The 21184-nt window shown below is 46.4% G+C and overlaps 1 protein-coding gene across 1 annotated transcript in view; it reads left to right on the forward strand.

Moving 5' to 3' along the window:
• The window catches only part of Gpld1 (glycosylphosphatidylinositol specific phospholipase D1), a 47019-nt gene that overhangs the window by 20179 nt on the left and 5656 nt on the right, over positions 1–21184 (forward strand). The window contains exons 9-22 of the mRNA XM_038334924.1: positions 331–438; positions 656–683; positions 765–904; positions 2896–2961; positions 5105–5225; positions 6627–6766; positions 10046–10232; positions 13264–13374; positions 13863–13937; positions 14029–14185; positions 16361–16502; positions 18055–18160; positions 18234–18327; positions 20709–20888. Of these exons, the coding sequence (XP_038190852.1) occupies positions 331–438; positions 656–683; positions 765–904; positions 2896–2961; positions 5105–5225; positions 6627–6766; positions 10046–10232; positions 13264–13374; positions 13863–13937; positions 14029–14185; positions 16361–16502; positions 18055–18160; positions 18234–18327; positions 20709–20888 (1655 nt within the window). The remainder of the gene's footprint in view (positions 1–330; positions 439–655; positions 684–764; positions 905–2895; positions 2962–5104; positions 5226–6626; positions 6767–10045; positions 10233–13263; positions 13375–13862; positions 13938–14028; positions 14186–16360; positions 16503–18054; positions 18161–18233; positions 18328–20708; positions 20889–21184) is intronic.

Genomic DNA, 21184 nt, shown 5'->3' on the forward strand with positions numbered 1-21184 from the left:
GCACTCTTTACACTTATTAATTTCTGGTATTTAAATGTTTATTTTTATAAATATTTGGCTAAAGCACCAGTTTTTTGTTCTGCATCACTGAGAAAACTACTTACTGTCCCCGTGACTGAGTTTCCTTTTATGTAAAATGGGAATATAATGGTATTACTCAGCAAGTGTCATTGGCAGAGTTAAATAATCATTGCTGGTAAAGACTCTCAACTATCTGATATATACAGTCAATCACGGGACACTGGGAACTTGAGGAGTTCCTACAATTGTTACTATTACCTTCAATTTCCGAACCTAAGAATCTTTCTTTCATTTTAATGCATCTTTCAGGTATGTGCCCATCAAAGATCTACTGAGAATTTATGATAATCTCTATGGTCGGAAAGTCATCACCGAAAACGTCATTGTTGACTGCACATATCTTCAGTTCTTGGAGATGTAAGTGTGAGCCGGAGGGAAGTTTGCAGCTGACTCTTTGAGGGCTTTCCTGAGCATCCCTGATCACACTTCAGTTCCAGGGGAGCACTGGGAGTTTATGGATTTTGTTTCTGGGAAGGCATTACAGAAGATGCACGTGGCTGGAATGGTCTCTTCATTATCTGCCTCACTTTCCTCTAGAAAGTGCAGCTCATGAAGACTCTTGTTTGTGTTGCAGGCATGGGGAGATGTTAGCTGTTTCCAAGGTAACGACCTGTTTTTTCTGAGTCTTGGCTAAAGGATTGTGCAGACAGTGCCATGCTTACCCCTCCTGCCTCCCGCTGCAGCTCTATTCCACATACTCTACCAAGTCCCCCTTTCTGGTGGAACAGTTCCAAGAGTACTTCCTCGGAGGACTGGACGACATGGCATTCTGGTCCACGAACATCTACCGTCTGACCAGCTTTATGCTGGAGAACGGGACCAGGTGAGTTTTGCCTTGCCATGTGCCCCACGTAACGCTAAGCATTTTCAGCGGATGAGGCCAAAACTCAAAAGAAAACAGCTCAGAAGTGTTTTCTGAATCAGTTCACAGAGAAAAATAATGGAAACTCTGCTCTCTCTAAAGCCTGATGGGGGTGTGAGCATCTCTTTAGCTGTTGTTTTCTGTTGTCCTTTTTGGCTCTTTGGGGAGCCCACTACCCAGTTCCCAAGTAATCACCACACATGGAGATTTATTCTTTCTCATGAATGCCTGGCCTTAGCTTAACTTGGCTTATTTCTAGCCATATTTTCTTAAATTATCCCATCTATTTTTTTTTGCCTCTGGGCTTTTACCTTTCTATATACCCTTCTTTCCCTCTTACTCCGCCGCTTGCTGTGTGGCTGGGTGACTGTCCCTGGAGTCCTCCTCTCCTCCCTTTGTTCTCCATCTTCTCTTCCCAGATTCCTCCTCCTATTCTCTCTGCCTGGCAGCCCCACCTATCCTTTCCCCTGCCTAACTACTGGCCCTTCAGCTCTTTATTAGACCAATCAGGTGTTTTAGACAGGCAAAGTAACACAGCTTCACATAGTTAAACAAATGCGACATAAAAGAATGCAACTCTCACCCTCACACTTATCCAGCAAGTGCTCTACTTTCTGAGTGATCTCCCCAGCTCCAAAATCCTACTTTAATATTTAGCAGAATCTCAAGTCAGATCTCTAAGTCCTTGCAGTGGAGTTTGGGGTGTGTGTGTGTGTGTGTGTGTGTGTGTGTGTGTACATGCAGAGGACTGCCATTCTTCAAGTGCTCTCTACTTTGTTTTTTGAGACAGGGTCTGTCATTGGTCTGGAACTTGCTGATGAGACTAAGCAGCTAGACAGGCTAGCCACTGAGCTCCAGAGGTCGGCATGGCTGCAGGCCACCATGCCAGGCCATGGGTGCTGGGAATCAAATACATGTCCTCATGCTTGCAACGACTGGCTGACTGAGCTTCCCAGCCTGGCTAAGAGTTTTTAGGTGTCTGCAAGCCTAGATGTAGAAAGGGTGGGGTTAGGAATTGGAGACACTTCCTTCTCACCACTGAGTTTTGTGCCACCTCCCTAAGCCTTCATTTCCTTTTAAATGGGGACACTCACCATTCCATCTTTATGAGAGCATGAAGAGTCAATGAGAGCCTTCGTGCAGAGGGTTTAATATGCATCAAGCACCTAAAAAGTGCTGGCTCCAGGATCATGATTGCGCTTAGGTAGAAGTTAAGTTTATATTGGCAGAACTCAGATTGCCCAGTCACAGTAGAGTGAGTAACCTCCATTCCCCCCACCCGTGCCCCACCATATGCAACAGTCCTCAAGCCCAGTCCCATTTTCAGGATTTTGAACTAGTTCTGTACATAACTTCAGGAAGCCTACTGTGGGTTTCAAATAAAATGAATGTATTTTAAAAGGTAAGTATACTCTCTCTCTCTCTCTCTCTCTCTCTCTCTCTCTCTCTCTCTCTCTCTTTCCCTCTCTCTCTGCAATCACTTTGGAAGTTTCATGTGTTGGTAAATTAGAACAGAGACAAGAACTGTGCTCCTCCTAATAGTGTATGGTGTGTGTGTTTTCTCAGTCCTATGTGTGAGAGAAAACTTGATATTTTGGGTATGGCTTATTTTGGTTGATATGATCATCTTCAACCCCATTTCCCTAGAGGTGATTTAATTCCATTCTTGCTGCTGAGTAAAACTCTTTGCATGTGTACACACATTTTTCCTAGCCGCTGTGCCAAGAGGGCATAGGGAGGCTTGGCAAGAAAGACTTGGGCTGTCTATCCAAATGGCCAGGCAGTGAATTCTTTGAGCTTTGAGAGCGGTTTAAAGGTGTCTCTGTGCCACTGTGGATAGTGCACTGGACTTCTAGAGCCAAGACTGATTTAAAGTGCATCACTGATTCCCTGTCAAAATGATGTTTGGAGAGAAGGGAGACAGATGCCTGACTCCTCCCACTGTTTCCCAGTGAGTGCCACCTGCCTGAGAATCCTCTTTTCATCACATGTGACGGCCGGAAAAACCACACCCTTGGGTAAGTGGGGCTGCCCCGGAGAGGGTGGAGCAAGAGGCTCACCCTCTTCAGACAGATAGACAAGGTTCTGGTTCTAGCTGAGCCTTTTACAACTGGGTGACTTTTAAATACATTGGTAATTTTTTTTTAAACTACAACTCGTCCTTCTGACAGAAACAAACAAACAAACAAACCAGAAAACAAAACACAACAAAAAATCAGCAAACCACATCCCGAGTCCTGGAATGGTAGCACGGGCTACAGATGATAGGGGGTGTAAGGCAGATGCATACAGCCAGTTATTCGCTAAATAAATGGTCATCACTAGTCTTAGTAAATATCACCATTATTGTGACTCAAGGACATTCTACAAACTCCATCCTGAAAAAGCATTTTATTCACAAGGTGGGAAGAAGGGCTTTGTGGAAATTTCTGAGGAATAAGCCAGAATGTCTGGTTTACATTGTTAGAGCTGATATCTCCTGCTGGAGCCAGGAGCCAACCTCCAATTCATGATGTTCTCTACAGAAAGGAATACCATCTGTTAATCAAATAGAGCAATAACATAAATAGGAAAAGTACTGGGAGGGAGTCATTGTACCAGGAACTCAGCATGTGACCCGACAGCCAGCTTGGCACTGAACTGGCCATTGTAAATATTGCTGAGCCTTGAGAGGGAAGGACCAGAAGCTCTGGGAATGTGGTATGGTTCCCTTGAAGAACCAATGAGATATTTAAGAGCAGAACCTTTAAATATTCTAGATATCAAAGTGAGGGTTTTACCGTGAAAGATCCTAAGGAGATTTTAGTGCATGAAGAGAACTAAAAGGTGAAGGAGAGGTTCCATCCAGCCTTTGCTGTTTACTTCATTTAAAGTGAGTCTGGGCTGCATGGTGGTGGCGCACGCCTTTAATTAATACCAGCTCTCAGAGGGCAGAGGCAGGTGGAGCTCTGTGAGTTCAAGGTCAGCCTGGTCTACAGAGTGAGTTCCAGGACAGGCTCCAAAGCTTTAGAGAAACCCTGTCTCGAAACAAACAAACAAACAAACAAACAAACAAACAAACAAGTAAGTCTGGTTGTTGATTTTTTATGGTTGTTGATTTCCTTCTTCTTCTTCTTCTTCTTCTTCTTCTTCTTCTTCTTCTTCTTCTTCTTCTTCTTCTTCTTCTTCTTCTTCTTCTTCCTCCTCCTCCTCCTCCTCCTCCTCCTCCTCCTCCTCCTCCTCCTCTTCCTCCTCCTCCTCCTTCTTCTTTTGCATCTTTAGGTGGCTAAGTTTGCTGTCTGTGTCTTCCTTTGGGCTCTTGTCTATTGTTGTCTTACCCTTAAGCATTCTGAAGCTTGGGTGGCTCTTCTAAACCTGTGGTTTAGGCTGGCTATGATACGTGTTTGTTTTTTGTTTTTTTTGTTTTTGTTTTAAACACTGCTTCTCCTGTAGTCCAGGCTGGTCTTTAACTCATTGTATAGCTCAGGCTGGCTTTGAACTCCTGATTTTCCTGTCTCTGGCCCCCAAGTGCTAGGGTTACAGTTATGTGCCACTGTACCCAGTTCAAGATCTCTGCCCTGGGAAATGTATTTTAGTTAGATAATTGATTCTAGTGCTTGTCTTTCTGGATGAGTCAGTCTGCCTACATGCTACCGTCCTCAGTAGGTAAAGAGCCGTCTTGAGCTCTTTGAAGTCCTGCAGTACATTTGTAGGCTGGTATTCTAGAAGTACTTTTACTCCTACTGTGAGCTCTGATACCACAGAAAATCCTACATTTCTTTTTCTCCTTTCTTGTGCTGGGGTTTGAACCCAAGTCCTGTGCACATGCAAAGCACACATTCTGCTATACCCATGGCCTCAGAAACATCAGGTTTTGTAAGGGCTGGCTTCTCAGCCTTAGAAATACACTCACCACAAGATTTTGTGCAGTAAAGGGCGGCTCTTCCTAGGCGTCTGTGGTTTGGGCTGGCTAAGATATGTGATATTTTTAAAAAGTAATTTTTTAAAGTTATGCTTGACGTGTTTTCAACTTCTAGATGTTAAAATTCCTGTATCTCAGGCAGTATCAATGTGTGTGTATCTTCATAGGCCAGTATTAACGTGTGTACCTTCAGCTCAGTAACTCAAGGGCCTGGTAGTCTTCTTGGGTTTGATTATTTTATTCATCTCTCTTCTCAACAGCTCAAAAGTGCAGAAAAATGATTTTCACAGGAATCTGACAGTGTCCATAAGAAAAGATATCAGGAAAAACCTGAACTACACAGAAAGAGGCGTGTTCTACAGCGCAGGCTCCTGGGCTCCGGTGAGAACTTCCTGTCCTGAGGGTTGATACCTTACAATAGATGATGCAGTGTCTTCTGCATGACTGTGCGAGCCAGAGCTGGGCATCAGTTTGTGTACAGCCTCCCGGCAGGATGGTAGCATGGAAGACAGAAGACATGTTGCTTGCCTGCAGGTTCCCCAGTACTTCTTCTCAGCCTGGGCTGACTGTCCTGCTTCCATTTTCTCAGCTAGATCTGCTTTGCTGTCTTCTGCTGGAGCCTTCTTTGGTCTTATGTCACCCTTTGGTGAATTCAGAATTGTTTTCCTTTAACTAGGATGGATCCAGTGTTTTTTTTTCATCTTGCTAAGGACTACCCCAGTTTGTGCTTGTATCTTTGCAGTCAGAACTTCAAGACAATTTGGTAGCTCTATATGGTGCCCAACACTGGTGATCCTACTACTTAGGATGCTGAGGCAGGAGGATTGCTGTGACTTGAGGCCAGCCTAGGCTATAGAATAAGATGCTGTCCCAGACATATGCAAAACTAAATAGATGAAAAAAGGCCAGCTTAGAATTTCAAGCTTGGTGGCCGATTGTCTCCAGGTCCTCTGGCACAGACCTCCAGCCCTGTGAAGGACATTTCCTGTTCCCTAGACACCTTGAGAGTCAAAACAAATAGTGAGCATCTCACTGTGGGTGTGGCCCAGAGCAGTGGTTCTCAACCTTCCTAATGCTGTGACCCTTTTAACACAGTTCCTCCAGTGTAGTAACCCCCTTTCCCAACCACACTTAGTTGCTATTTCCTAACTGTAATTTTGCTACTGTTACGAATCATAATGCAAATATTTTTGGAAATAGAGGTTTGCTGATGGGGTTGTAACCCACACGTTGAGAACCTATAGCTTAGTGGTTAAGAAATTTTAGAATCCCGATGCTCATTTATTTGAGAAAAATGAACCATCCATTTATGGTCACAGTTCTGGTCCTAGATTAGACAGGCTTGCCTTTCCTAAAATTTTGGTCTGTAAAAATTCTATTTTTTTTCCCCGGCACACCTTTAATCCCAGCACTTGGGAAGCTGAACCAGGCAGCTCTCTGTGAGTTCAAGGACAGCATGGTCTATGCAGTGAGTTCTAGGCCAGCAAAGCCGTACAGTGAGATGGTGTCTAAAGAGGAAAAAATGTTTTATTGCATTTGAATCTTCAGATCAATGCAGACAGCTGGCTTTGAGGAAATCCCTGCTGACTCTCCCTCCACCGTCTCAGGCTATACCCTATCATTATTCCTCAGCCCAATTCGGTGTGACTCTGCTGTCCCTGTTGCCTGGCCTAAGCTAGGACATTGAAATGAATAGATGTTTTACTTGTCAACCCTTCCCATGGTTCCTGTTGACGATGCCATGATCTTCTGTAACACATCTAAAATGACCTCCCATTTCAGGAATCTGTAACCTTCATGTACCAGGCTCTGGAAAGGAACCTGAGGACCATGTTTGATGGCAGCTCTCGGACTCCGCTAAAGCATGTCTCCAGCCCCTCTGCCACCTACTTCCTGTCTGTCCCCTATGCCAGGCTTGGATGGTAAGGATGAGTTCATTAGATTGGGGGTGTTGTATTCCACCCAGTCCTTCATCCACTTTGGGGTGGAAGAAATTAGGAAACAGAAAAATGGATTCATTTAAAGTTTGAATGAACTGGGGACAGAAAGAAATCTGATTTCCTCCATACTGAGCTGTGGCTATCCCACAGTGACAGCAGGTTGGGGACAAAGTCTGGAACTTGAGTCAGTTTAACTCAGATACATGTTCCCTGCTCCTCTCCTGGGAAAGTGGATCTGGGCTGCAAGTTGCCTCCATTTTGGTAGAGAGATTTTGTGCAAGTCCAGACTAAGGAAAATGTCTGTCTTGGCTTGCTCTCTGCCGCTGTGATAAAACACCTTGACCAAAAGCAACCCGGGGAGGAAAGGGTTTGCCTGGCTTCCATGTTCAGATCAGAGTCCATCATCAAGGAGACTAAGGCAGGGACTCCAACAGGGTAGGGACCTGGAGGTAGGAACTGAATCAGAAGTCACGAGGAAGACGCTTACTGGCCTTTGCCTCATGGCTTGCTCAGCCTGCTTTCTTCCACCCCAGCAGCACCTGGCCAGGAATGGCACTGTCCAAAGTAGTCTGGATCCTCCCACATCCACCATTAACCAAGAAAATGCCCCATAGACTTGTCTGTAGGCCAATCTGATGGGAACATCTTCTCAGATGAAGTCTCTTTCCAGATATCCCCGACTTGTGTCAACTTGACAGAAAAACAGCCAGCACAAGGACTTTGAAAAGAGTTTTAAAGATGTTTATTTTTATGTATTTGAGTGTTTTGCCTGAATGTATGTTATATGCACCATGTATATGCTTGGTGCCCCCAAGGGCCAGAAGAGGGTATCGTATTCCCTGCAACTATTGTTACAAACAGTTATGAGCCACCATGTGGGTGCCCGGTGCAAATGCTCTTAGACATATTTCCAGTCCCAGAAAATGGGTTTGTGAACACCATCATTTCTGAAAGAGAAAAGAATTATTTGTTTGTTAGTGCAGTGAAGTGTAAGGTCTCTGAGTTATTCCCAGGCTGGCAGAGTTCTTTCCCCCAGTCCCTTTCTTTACATAGGTATAAAGTTGGAAGCCTTTCATCTCATTCCTTTGAAGCCAGACTCCTTTCCTGGAGGCCTGTTAGACACACTAATACTACAAATGAAAAGGGGTGATTTGGATAGCCGAAGAGAGAGGCATATGGTGACTCTTAAGAATGTCTCTCCTTTGGCAGGGCTCCAGAACAGAACCCTAGTTATGTTAGAACCCATATTTTTTTCTTTAATCCAGGCATTCAGAAAGGCAGAGGCAGACACATCTCTGAGTTTGAGGCCAACCTGAATTGCACAGTGAGCTCCTAGACACCAGGGGCTACATGGAGAGACCCTATCTCAAAACAAACAAACAAAAAAAAATCAACCCAAAACAAAGAAACAATGGAGAACCCCACTTTCTAATTAATCATCAAATTTAATGTGTCAGCTATATGTTTCAATAGCTCTTTATAGTTAGCCAAATGTATTTTAGCATGAGGCTTCTTTCATTTTGTTAAGTAATTGAAATAGTGAAGTATTGTTTTGTAGAATATCTTCAAGGCCCCAGTGTTCTTGGGGATTTATCATGGCAGACTTTCCCCTGTAGTGTAATGATCCTCCAAGAATCCAAGCAGAGAGCTCTGATGATGATTTGAGTACTGGTGATTTGATTTCTGGTGAAAGTCTGGTAACCACTGAACACTGTCTGGAGAGAGTTGGGGACTCTTTTGATTTTGAACCTAGTCATGCACATGAAAGTGACCGTGTTTGGTGACTTGGCAACACTGCTCTGTCTTCTCAGTGTGGCTTCTTATGGCCCTTTATTTGGGGGAACACTGATATGTGCAGCAAACACTGGAACTGGGAGATGATTCTGCCTTTCTGCTGTCATTCATGTGTGCGTAAAGGCTCTTCTTAGCCACTTTCCTGAAAGAGCCAAAGGTGTGGTGCACTGGCTCGGCACCCACAAGAAGCAGGGGCTTACATGCTGGCTAGTCTTAGTCTTGGAACTCTGCTCTGGCCTTTGCCTGTATGTGTGTGTGTATATATATATATATATATATATATATATATATATATATATATATATATATATATATGTCCCCCTTTGGTTTTTCAAAACAGGGTTTCTCTGTAGCTTTGGGGCCTGCCCTGGAACTAGCTCTTGTAGACCAGGCTGGCCTCGAACTCACAGAGATCCACCTGCCTCTGCCTCTCGAGGGCTGAGATTAAAGGCATGTACCACCACCACCTGGCTATGAGTGACCATGGTCCAAAAACAGATTCAGGTCACCTCAAATACTGTGTTTCATTGTGGTAACAATTTCATGGAGTTTTTATAGTGACATAACAGAAAAGTTATAAATCAAGACTCTTTAAATAATTTTATTGGTGGGCCAGGCATTATGGCACACCCTTTGAGTCCCAGCACTTGGGAGGTAGAGGCAGAAGAATCTCTGAGTTTGGGGCCAGTCTGGTCTACATAGTGAGTTGCAGGCCAGCTGAGGCTACATAGTGAGACCCTCTCTCAAAACAAACAAGCAGGTTGGTTAGAGTACATCAGTACTACAGGCCCCAGATGCTTTCCATAACATTCTTAGTTTGGGGGTTGGTTGAGCTAGGGGTCTGTTAATGCATCCCTGAAGGATTTCCTTGATCGTCTCAAGGATGTGAGGTCAGACACAGGTGGGCAGTTAATGGCCACTGAGATGCCAAAGATGATCAAAGATGACCCAAGACAATTTGGCTCTGCGTTTGCAACATTGCCGCTCTCCCCCATCAGGGACTTCCAATAAACCTTGTAGAATCTTTAACACAGGTGTGACTTTTTTCCCCTTTAGGAATATCAGTTCAGTTCACACATTAAATATGTTGGCTACCCAACTGAATGGCATAAAAGCTAGGCTGTGTCGGTAGGATAGAAATAAATCATGTGTTTGATTAAGTAACAATGGACCAAACAGACCAATCCAGGATCTCAGTGGCTGCTTTAAGGACACACACCTTTATGAGGCTGCTCTTCCCCTATTTTGCTTCTGTGGTCCAGAAAGGCCCAGATGCCTCTAGTTGTCCATTTTTGTTTTGTTTCCCCCATGGAGAGCGACTCTGAATCCCATAAATGATATAGCCCCCAAATGAATGTCCCCAGCAGTCACGCAGAACATGGGGTCATCTGGAAAAGCTGGATTGCTGAGTTCTGGAGAGGAGAGCAGGCAGTGTTATCCGAGCCCTCGGTTCTCTTCTTCCCTAAGGGTCATGGCCTCAGCCGACCTCAACCAGGATGGGCACAGTGACCTCGTGGTGGGTGCACCAGGCTACAGCCACCCTGGCCGCTTCCAGATTGGGCGGGTGTACATCGTCTATGGCAATGATCTGGGCCTGCCCCCGGTTGACCTAGACCTAGACAAGGAGGCCCATGGGATCCTGCAGGGCTTCCAGGTGAGAACTGTCACGTCTTTCCTCTCTTGGGGTGAGTAAGCTATTGCTGACATTTTGGTATGTTTCCATTGTCTTTGTTTTTCTGGTACTGGGGTTAAAGCCAGGGCTTCACCTATGTCAAGCAACTGCTCTACCACAGAGCCCTACTCCAGCCCCTCACTCAGGTGCTAGACAAGCACTCTTGCTGAGCCCTCTCCCTAACTCCTCAGAGAGTACTAAGCAAGCACTCTACCACTGAGCCACATTTCCTGAGTTGGAGGATTCTGGGACGGCATTCTACCACTGAGCTCCCAACCCTTCTTTGGGGGGCGTCTAGGCAGGTATTCTATTACTGAACCATGCCCCAGCCCCTCATTGGAGGGGCTTTAGGTAGCACCCTACTGCTGAGTCACTGCCCACCCAGTCTTACACAGCACATTCCAGATGAGTCACCTAGATGAGGAGAACAATTCTGGCGCCGCCTACACGGATGCAGCGCCTCTCACTGTTACCATCACCTTCGCTTCATTTATCTCAATCTGTTACCAAGCTCTGAGCAGGAAATACAGTGCCCTCCCCAAATACGCATGCTATTTGCAACAGCTTCAAGCGGACATGGGGAATTTGATTTCTTCTCCATTTTAAGAGATGGGCTCTCACACTGGATCCCAGATCTCCTTGGAATTCACTGTGTAGCTCAGGCAGGTCTCGAACTCCTCAGTGCCTATTCCTCCTGGTAAGGAGGTGGGTAGCGTGAAGAGCCGCAGTTTCTTGATGATGCAGCGCAGTGGAGGAAGACGGAACCGCCATAGGCTCTCCACCATTTCCCCTGTGTAACCCGGTTGTCTTCTTTAATTATAGAGTGTGGATCAAAGTCAAAGCCGGCCATGGGCACATCTCTGAACTCCAGGCTTTGCGTAGATACCGTTGCTTTGCTCTGGTCAGTTTTTTTTTTTTTTTCACCAGGGGAAACCCACAGTCACTGTGTATGTTTGTCACCAAATCAGAGTGTTCATTACTCTTGGGAACACTCAGGGCCCTGGAGGGCTTTGCGGACACGGAAGGCATTAGCCATTTTAGTAGCATGGAGGAACACCAGAGCCTTGCTGCTGCTCACAGAGAGGCTTTGGTGGCACCGACCTGACCCTGAATCTCTGAGTGTCAAGTGCCAGGGATTAGGAACCTAGATTTGGGGATCAATGGTGGCTGTGTGATTGTGCAAATCACTTCTCCATTGCTAGTTGTTAATGCTGTAGGGAGAAAAGATGCCGTCCCACCTGTCTGTAAAGACAAAGGAATCAAAAGCGCTAGGGATTTGTGCACTAGTGTAGGCTCTGAGGAAAGCAGTCATGCCCTGCCATGTGGAACTGAGTTGCCTACCCCGTGAATGAGGTCACACTGTAAAGGCCGTTCCATTTTCTGGAGCCTTCTGATCCCACATGAAGTATTTCCAAAATAAATCAAGTTACGCCTGTCTCCTTTACCACTGCATGGTCACTGCAGTTACGCTGGTGGGTAAAGGTCACAATTCCGGGCAGTGGCTTCCTGCATGGTACATTCTCTAAGCCCACATGGGATGGGGGCAGTGGCTTCACAATGCCCTCCTCTCTTGTGACCTTTGGCAGTTTGGAAGATGGCCTAAGAAGGCATAGACTAGACTTTGGAAGCCTGAGCCAGCCCTGTGTCATCAGGAGCCTCCCTTTGTCCTTGGCTACCATGGTGTTTTAGGGCCGCTGTCTCAAAGCTACCCTGTGCTTTGCTGTGAATGAGTGGCTGAATCTCAGCAGGGCTTAACGCACAGCTGTTGGGATGACACAGGCCGTCTGCAGAGGGCAAGGCTCAGCTCATCACTGGTCCCACCCAACCCTAGCACGCATTTGGTCCTGGAGTAGTTCCCTGTCCTTTGTCATGATCCTGGATTATTTCATAAGGCCAGATGCCACAGATACCATTGTGCACACCATAGGAATTAGTCAATGGATAATATATGGGGCACTGGGCCATATGTGATGTGGCAACATTGTCATCAACATCAATAGACAATTCCCTGTGGTATAAGCTGCGGAAGGCATAGGGAAGCAGCTGATGAGTTAGGCTTAGGCTGATTTTAGATAGGAGCAGGAAAAATATCCATAGAGGAAAATCTATGTTGGGAACAAATTGTGTTGGAATGGAGCCAGTTTTCCTCTCATGAAAGGGATGTGTGGTTGGTAACAACAGCACTAAGTTTGGTTGACTTTTCCGCCACAATGGGGAGGTCTAACAGTTGTGCTCTACAATATAAAAACCATCAACAATGCGTGTTTGGGTATGTGAAATGGGGTCATTGAAGCTGGAGACTGGTTTTGATGTAATTGCTTTAAATTGAAATGTATAGCCATCTTAGGCTGGCAGCTACCATGCCAGGCAGTGTGGCTCTGCCACTACGTCATGAGTGTTGTACAGAAATCAGCTGCTGTTCCTTTGTGGTTATTTCTTTAGAAACTTTCAGCGGGGGCTGGTGATGTAGGCCTGCCAGCCTAGCTACTCAGGAGTCTAAGACAGAAGGGAGGGTCATACGTACAAGGCCTGCCTAAGTTACAAAGTGAGTTCAAGGCCAACTTAGGAAATTTAGTGAGATCCTATCTCAAAAATTAAAAAAAAAATACCAAAAGAGTTGGAGATATAGTTCAATGGTAGAGTACTTGCCTAGCATGTGTGAGACATTCAGTTCAACACCTAGCACCACACGTACACACGCGCGCGCGCACACACGCACACACACATACACACACATACTGTAGTGTGGGTTGAAGTGTACACAGACCATTTCTACACATCCAGAGCCCCTCAGGACTGTCTGCTTTCTTGTACTTCAGCTTTTTCTCAAGACAGACAGACTTGCCCAAAGTCCACCAAAGACGGAGCTACCCAGATGTGTCCCAAACATGCTACCGAGCAGTGAGGTTTTGGGCCTCACTCAGCCTGTGGGCAATAGGTTGGGGCCCAGGCTCTCCACACTGGGAGTCTGAAGGCCACGCTTAGCCCAGAGAAGTAACTTGTGTTTCTTCAGCCTTCAGGTCGCTTTGGCTCAGCTTTGGCCGTGCTGGACTTCAACAAGGATGGGCTGCCTGACTTGGCCGTTGGGGCCCCCTCTGTGGGCTCCGGGCAGCTCACCTACAATGTAAGGCTGGGAAGAAGGCAGAGGTGGGGAAGGGGTCAGAAAGCAGTGTGTCTGGCAGGGAGAAGACAGGAACTGAGAGAAGTGTGTTCTGGGGAAAAGCCAGCTTAGGTCCTTTGTCCCACGCAGCAGTGACTACAGACTGGGAGGCAGGGATAAAATGGCCTTGTCCACCCCTGCTTTGGGGTTCTCTTAAGTATCATGGAAAAGAAGCATAGCTAGGCATGGTGATACGTGACCGTAATCCATGCCAAGAGGCTGAAGTAGGAGGATAGCCTTGAGTTCAGTGCCAGCCTGGTTTGCATAGTGAGTTCCAGGCCAGTATGGGATATATGTATATCAAAACCTCATGTTAAACAAACAACAATAATAAACTCCAATGACCAGACTGTGTTTCTGCGGATAGTGGGTCTTCCCTGTTTTGCTGTCTGTTTTGGGTTCTCTACACCATGAAAGCATTATGGTTTGTTGCTGTTTGTGTGTTTGTCCAGGGTGCAGTGTATGTCTACTATGGGTCCCGGCAGGGGAGGCTGTCTTCTGCCCCTAACATCACCATCTCCTGCAAGGTACGTCTCTGCCTTGTGTCAGGGCCTCACTCAGCTGCTGCCCCACGGCCTCTGGGGCTGACGGATTGTGCTTTCCTGTTGCCCTCCAAAGGACACCTACTGCAACCTGGGCTGGACCCTCCTGGCGGCAGATGTGAATGGAGATGGCCACCCTGATCTGGTGATCAGCTCACCTTTCGCACCGGGTGGAGGGAAGCAGAGAGGGATCGTGGCTGCCTTCTACTCACACCCCAGATGGAGCGACAGAGGTAGAAGCTGGTGGGGCAGGGGCAGAGATCGCAGCTTGGCTGTGACTGTGATATCTCTTGCATATGGGTCTGTGTCCTTTTCCTGACTGTGCTATGATGTTACGTGCTAGAAGACAGGCTCTCATGCTGACAGGTATTGGCAAGAGATGGCAAAAGAATCGCCAGTGAGGACAGGCAGATGGCTCAGTAGGTGAGGGGCTTGCTGCTAAGCCTGACAACCTGAGTCTGATCTCCAGAATCCATAAGGAGAGAGATAACTCCTAAAAAGGTGCTCTTTGACCTCCACATGCATGGCATGGCATGTGGGTACTCCAACACACACACACACACACACACACACACACACACACACACAACCATAAATAAATGTTTAAAAAATAGTTCTCCCTGAGTGTACACAAAGGCCCAAAGGAGACAAGAGGTTATTCTTTTTTTTTTACCATAATTTTTTAAATTGATTCTTTGGAACTTTCACATCATGCATTGCCCCAATCCTGATCATTTCCCATTCTCTCCATATCTGCCTCTCACCCCTGTAGCATTCTCCCAAAAGAAAATTTTTAAGAAGTTAATTAAAAACAAAGCAAAGCAAAGCAAGCAAGCAAGCAAATAAACAGAAAACCCACTTCACGCCTGTCTTTCCTGCCTGCCCAGCACCTCTTTGCTCGTCTTAGTGGCCTTGGGAGCTGTGCTGTGTCGAGAAATATCCCTTTCTGTCCACTCAGCTTTACTTGCAAATGTTCATTGTGTAATGTGTTGTTGACCTGTTCAAAGCCTCTGGCTTCTGGTAAACCTTTAATACTGAACCCTCACCAAGACTCCTCTCAGATATCCTGCTCTTGCCCCAAGTCATGAAGATCCCGTGGCTGGGCCAGCAGGGCCAGTCCCTTCATGCACTCCTGCCGGTCATGGATGGGGTAGATGTTGGGGTGTGCCAACTCAAAGCCTGTGGGTCTGGATGATAGCTGATTTGGTCAGTCCTGGCTGCTGGGACTGGACCCTCAGGTGAGGGGTGGGACATTTCTACTAAGTGTGGACCTTAGCCACACTTGTGGCCTTTGGGGGGTAACACAGGCTATTGACATCAACAGAGGCCCCTAGCTGTGGTAGGACCACAGACCCAGATGCTGTCCTTGGCTGCAGCTTGGGTCTGGATGTCACCATAGCCCTGTGAGGCAGTGCAGACCACTAAAATCTGTATGGCCCTGGCTACAGCACGACCCTCAGACACCAATATGGCCTCAGATGGTAGTCTTAACCCTGGGCATCCACATGGCTTTCAATGGTAACAGGAGTCATGGACATCAATATAGATAGCTGCATTAGGGCCACATACTCACATATGGCCCTTGGCCACAGTTTGGGTCCAGATGACATCATGGCCCAGAGTGGCAATACAGGCCACTCCGATCATGATCATTCTTACAAAATGAGTAACTTACAGCTTCAAAGAGTAGAATGGAAATGACTTTTGCTGAGGCCAAAGTCAAAGTCATCCCAGTTGTTCCAACTGCCCCGAGAAAGGCCTTTTTTTTTTTCTTCGAGACAGGGTTTCTCTGAAGCGTTGGAGCCTGTCCTGGAACTAGCTCTTGTAGACCAGGCTAGCTTTGAACTCACAAAGATCTGCCTGCCTCTGCTTCCTGGGTGCTGGGATTAAAGGTGTGTGCCACCACGGCCCACCTGAGAAAGATCTTTCTAAATAGTGTCTTTACCCTTTGGGAATGAGCTCCAGCAACATGCCTCTTGTGTGAAGAGTGCCATCTACTGGTGATGCTGGGGTCCTGGGATCCATATATGACAAAGGGGCTCTGACAAAATCTCAGAAGCTGCCTGGTTCTCATATGTTCATAAACAGCATGCTTCCTTTCAATTCCACGTCCTTTCTCATAAAGGGAATGGGGACCATTCATTCAGTCACATAGGGGTTTGTTTAGACAGGGTCTCATACTACCCAGGCTAGTCTCAAATTGCATAGAGCCAAGGATGACCTTGAACTCTTGATCCTTCTGCTTCCACATCCCAAGTTCTGAGATTATATATGAGCATCACCATGCCCATAACACACCTTTCTTTATTTCTTTCATGTTTTTCATGTTCATTTACTGGGACTGGGTGTCACTGATAGGTAATTGGTTAGTTGATTGATGGAGACTGTTGTTGTTGTTTTTTTTTAAGAAACACTGACTGCAGAGGAAGCAAACTGGAAGGTGAGCGGCGAGGAGGACTTCTCTTGGTTTGGATACTCCCTCCATGGGGTCACAGTGACAAACAGAACCCTGCTGCTGGTTGGGAGCCCAACCTGGAAGAACGTCAGCAGGTCAGTGTTGACACTGGGGTCTGGGGAAACAATGCACACATGGGGGCAGGTGCCAGCTATTTGTGGGTCCTTATTAAGTGTAGGGTGCAAAGAAAGGGGTGAGTGGCTATTGCCCTAAAAGAACAGCCTCAGCTCTGGAGGAAGGTCGCAGACGTCTCATCTTAGAAACTGCAGTAAGTGCACTGGATTGCAAGAAGCACAGCAACAAATTCCTTAGCCCAGGAGTTTAAACACAGAAAGATTTCATTTTACTGTCCTGGAAGCTGGCAATCCAAGATCAAAGTGTGGGCACGGATCTTCTGAAGCTATGAAGGGAACCAAAGATAGCCAAAGGCAACTTGGCTCTGGATCTGCAGAGTTACAGAACTCAGGAAGCAAATCAATCATCTCCGCCCTGGGAAGGTCACATGCCTCTGGTTTGTCTGTCACCTTCTGTCACCTTCCTTCTGGCTGCTTTCCTGCTGCCTGCACAGGGCTATCTCTGTGAGACACAGCTCTCACCTCAAAGGACATGAGAAACAGCTTAATTTAAAAAAAAAATCTGTGTTCCTCAGCGGCCAGGAGAGAGTGTTGGATCTCCTGGAATTGTTACAACAATTGTGAACCACTATGTGGGTGCTGGGAATCGAACCCCAGTTCTCTGGAAGAGCAGCCCGTGCTCTTGGCAACTGAGCTGTATCTGCAGTCCCAGGAACAGCTTCTTCTTGAGTCAAGCAGGAGCGACTGAGGCACAGGAACACAGATTCGGTTTGCTCAATAGCATGTTTCAACGTGGAAATGGTTTCATGAAATTAGTTCAGTTACAGAACAAAAGAAAATAAGAAATAAAAGCATTTTTTTCCCAAATAAATTGGTGGAAATAAATTAGTTAGGTGGGTTACAGAACCATAACGACTCCATACTATGGTTCCAGAGGGTTCTGAGTCTCTGAGCCGGGGGGAGACAGTTGTCTATGGCTCTCAAAGGGTTTGACCTGAGAGTCACAGACATGCTGGGTCAGATGGAGAAGTGGGTAGTGTCTGGCAGCTATGAAGGGAACCAAAGATAGCCAAAGGCAACTTGGCTCTGGATCTGCAGCTTTACAGAACTCAGGAAGCAAATCAATCATCTCCGCCCTGGGAAGGTCACATGCCTCTGGTTTGTCTGTGTACTCATCTGTTTTTATGAGGGCTAAGTCATCTTTGATTATGGCTCTCCACAGTGTTCTCTTCACTTGGTGACCCTTTTAAAGATACTGTCTCCAATACAGTCGGATTCTGACGTCCTGGCAGTCACAGGGACACTAGCAGCGGGGTGGTGGAGAGTGTGATTCGGCCCCTGGCAGTAGGCATCACTGCTTTGCAGGAGTGAGGTGGGGGGCAGAGTGGGGGGGTGAGACCCAGAAGCCTCCATGTTGGTGAGATTAACTTCATAGGTGCCAATGTTGGTGAACAGGATCACAGGACAGAGTCCCAGGGATGCAGGCTGGGGTGAGGCTCAGCTTCTTCCGTGGACACTTAATCCTCAGGGCTCTGCATCCTGCACCTGCCGCTGACCACTGTGCTCTCCCCAGGTTGGCACGTTCGAGCCACAGGATCCACGAGAAAAACAGCCTGGGAAGGGTGTATGGCTACTTTCCGCCAAACTGTCAGAGTAAAATCACTATCTCAGGCGATAAGGTACCGCAGCCTCTTTCTCAACGACGTGCTTGCTTAGCTTGGTTGATCAGTAATGATCAATGGTTCTTTGCAGGCAATGGGAAAGCTGGGCTCCTCCCTGTCAAGTGGCCATGTGAGGCTGAACGGGACCCTAACACAAGTGCTATTGGTTGGAGCCCCTACTCATGGTAGGTAACCTACATGATGTTTTTTTTTTTTTTTGAAAATCTAATTGTTCTATTACTAATAAAGACTCAGGAGTCAGACATTGGGGTGAGAACTTGACAGATCAAAGATGTGGTGGAGTGGGGCTGGAGAGATGGTTCAACAGCTAAGAGCACTTACTGCTCTTCCCGAGGACTTGGGTTCAATTCTCGGCACCCACATGCACATGGCAGCTAACAACTATCCCTAATGCCAAGATCTGACACCTTCACACAGACATACATGGGGGCAAACTACCAATGCAAATGAAATGAAAGTAAATAAAGTATTAAAAAAAAGATGTGGTGGAGGAGCAACCAGCTAACCATCTCTCCACACTTCTAAGACCTAAGGGAAAGGACAAAAAGCCCAAGAATCTCCAAGTCCCTCTCTACTCCTTCCTGTCTCTCTCTGTCCATATCCTTGGTTCTCTGTATTCTCTATGATTAATTATCAACTAGTCAGTGGCTCCGTCCCCTGACTTAAGGTTAACTTTATGAACACAGTTTTGGGGTGTCACAGTGAGATCAAATATCCTGCAGCAACATGCCATAAGACTCTTTGACCATATTTCCTTAGGAGAAAGTCAAGGGAACTTGCCAAACACATGTGGACTTATATATTTCCTTTTAAAAACTCTTGAGTATCAAGTTGTGTACCTTCGGGGTAGTTATTTAACCTTTCTGAACTTCTACATCATCATCTATAAAATAGTTACAGTATTTATTTCAAAAGTTGTTGAAAATGATGCATGAAAGTTTGTCTAAAGCCCCCACACCACTGACCCCAGAGCTAGAGAACAGCTGTTTTGTTTTGTTTCTGGTTTTGTTATTGAGACTCTATTTAGCCCAGGCTCACCAAAAAGCTGGGATGGACTCTCCTGGTTCCTATTCCTGCAGTCCAAGTGGAGGCAGGAGGTCAGGAGTTCAAGGCAAGCCTGGGCTGTATGACACTGTCTCAACAAACAAGCACACCTAAAACTCGTGGGACAGACAGCTAGATAGACAGGCTCAGTGGTTAAGAGCACTGGGTGCTCTCCTGGTCCAGCACCCATGCCATGTGGCTCACAATTGCCACCTTCTGGCTCTTGTGGGCACACGTGACACACATACACAGAATAAATACTTAAAAGGCTTGTGTTTAAAGTTTTCAACATTTTTTTTCTTTTATTTTAGTTTTAATCAAGCCCTTTAATAATGCTGGCCACCTGAAGTATGTGTGGGTTAGGGGTTGGGATAGAACTTCCTTATGTAATTGTCACTTAATTAAAAATGCATTTATATCTCATCATGAGCATGTTCTTTTGTCAATATTCTTTAAAAATATAATGGTCCTTCCTGCCACTGTCCTTTGAGGGAAACAGTCAGGTGTTGCTTTGACACTGTTCTGAGGGAGGGCTGGGCCATAGGCATAGAAACCAGAGCTGGGGAAATTATAGGCTACTTTTCTGATGCGATGGGCACCTCAGGGAGATCCCCAGACTAGAGAAGCCTTTCTTCCCCGAGACCTTCCCTGCATAGTGCCAGACAGTCACCTCTGAATGACTGCCTGCTCTGCGAGGGGAAGAGACTTGTACCTGGCAAAGGCTTGGCTGCATGGTCACTGCATGGCTGGGGACAGGGCAGTGAGGACAAGCTGCAGAGAGCACTGCAAATGCGCCTCTCTGTTCTTTTCTGGGAAGTCATTTCCAAACTCTCCAGACACACATCACTCATTTATTTTTCTTCCTTTTCTTTTAAAACAATATTTAACTTCATTTTATGTGCATTGGTGTGAAGGTGTCAAATTCCCTGGAACTGCAGTTGTAGACCACACAGTTGTTAGCTGCCACGTGGGTGCTGGGAACTGAATGGGAGGAGCAGCCAGTGCTCTCAATAGTGGAGTCATCTATCCAGTCCTTCATTTTATTTTTCTTATGACTCTATTGGATGCTGAGATAAGGTTCCCAGACTTTTCTGGTAAATTGTTCTTTGTAAGAAATACAATAGAAAGCACACTTTTCATTATAGGCGAAGCACATCTATAATCCCAGACCTTAGGATGATCAGGAGTTCAGTGTCAAGGTCATCCTCAGCTAGATACTGAGTTTGAGGCTGGCCTGTCTCAAAGAAAAAAAAAAAAAGGAAGGTAGGAAAAGACGGCAAGATGGTCTGGTAGACAAAATGCACCGGGGTGGAGTGAATCACAGGAGCTACATGATGCGGTCACCTCGGAGCCCATGCGTCTCTAGTCATGTCTTCCCACCCGCTGGGGCAAACCACCCCAGGGACCACTCTCAGTGCACATGCCCGAGGGAGACAAAGGGATACTGGTGGGATCCCAGCTTCACTTCCACGACACTCAGAGATCCTGTGGCTTGTTTCAGATGACGTGTCTAAAATGGCATTCCTAACCATGACCCTGCACCAGGGTGGAGCCACTCGCTTGTATGAGCTAGCCTTGGACAAAACACAGCCAGCCCTGCTAAGCACCTTCAGCGGAGACCGGCGTTTTTCTCGATTTGGTAGTGTTCTACACCTGACTGATTTGGATGATGATGGTTTAGGTAAGGTGGGAACAGCGACCTTAGCTAAAGTTAACTCCCTATCTATCCAATGGACCTGTGTCCCAAGTCAGTGGCCAAGGTTCTGCCCTCTGATTGACAGTCCACTGGTCCAAGGAACATTTTTTTTTTGTTGTTTAAATACAAAGTCTCACATAGTTCAGGTTTGCTTCCAACTCCTCATGTACTCAGCTGCTTTTCGCTACTGATCCTCCTGCCTTCATCTCCCAAGTGCTGGCACTGCATGTGTGTGTGTGTGTCATGACTGGGTTTATGGGCTCCCACAGATCTGAACTTAG

Source organism: Arvicola amphibius, chromosome 6 (assembly GCF_903992535.2).
Source record: "Arvicola amphibius chromosome 6, mArvAmp1.2, whole genome shotgun sequence".
Classification (NCBI taxonomy): domain Eukaryota; kingdom Metazoa; phylum Chordata; class Mammalia; order Rodentia; family Cricetidae; genus Arvicola; species Arvicola amphibius.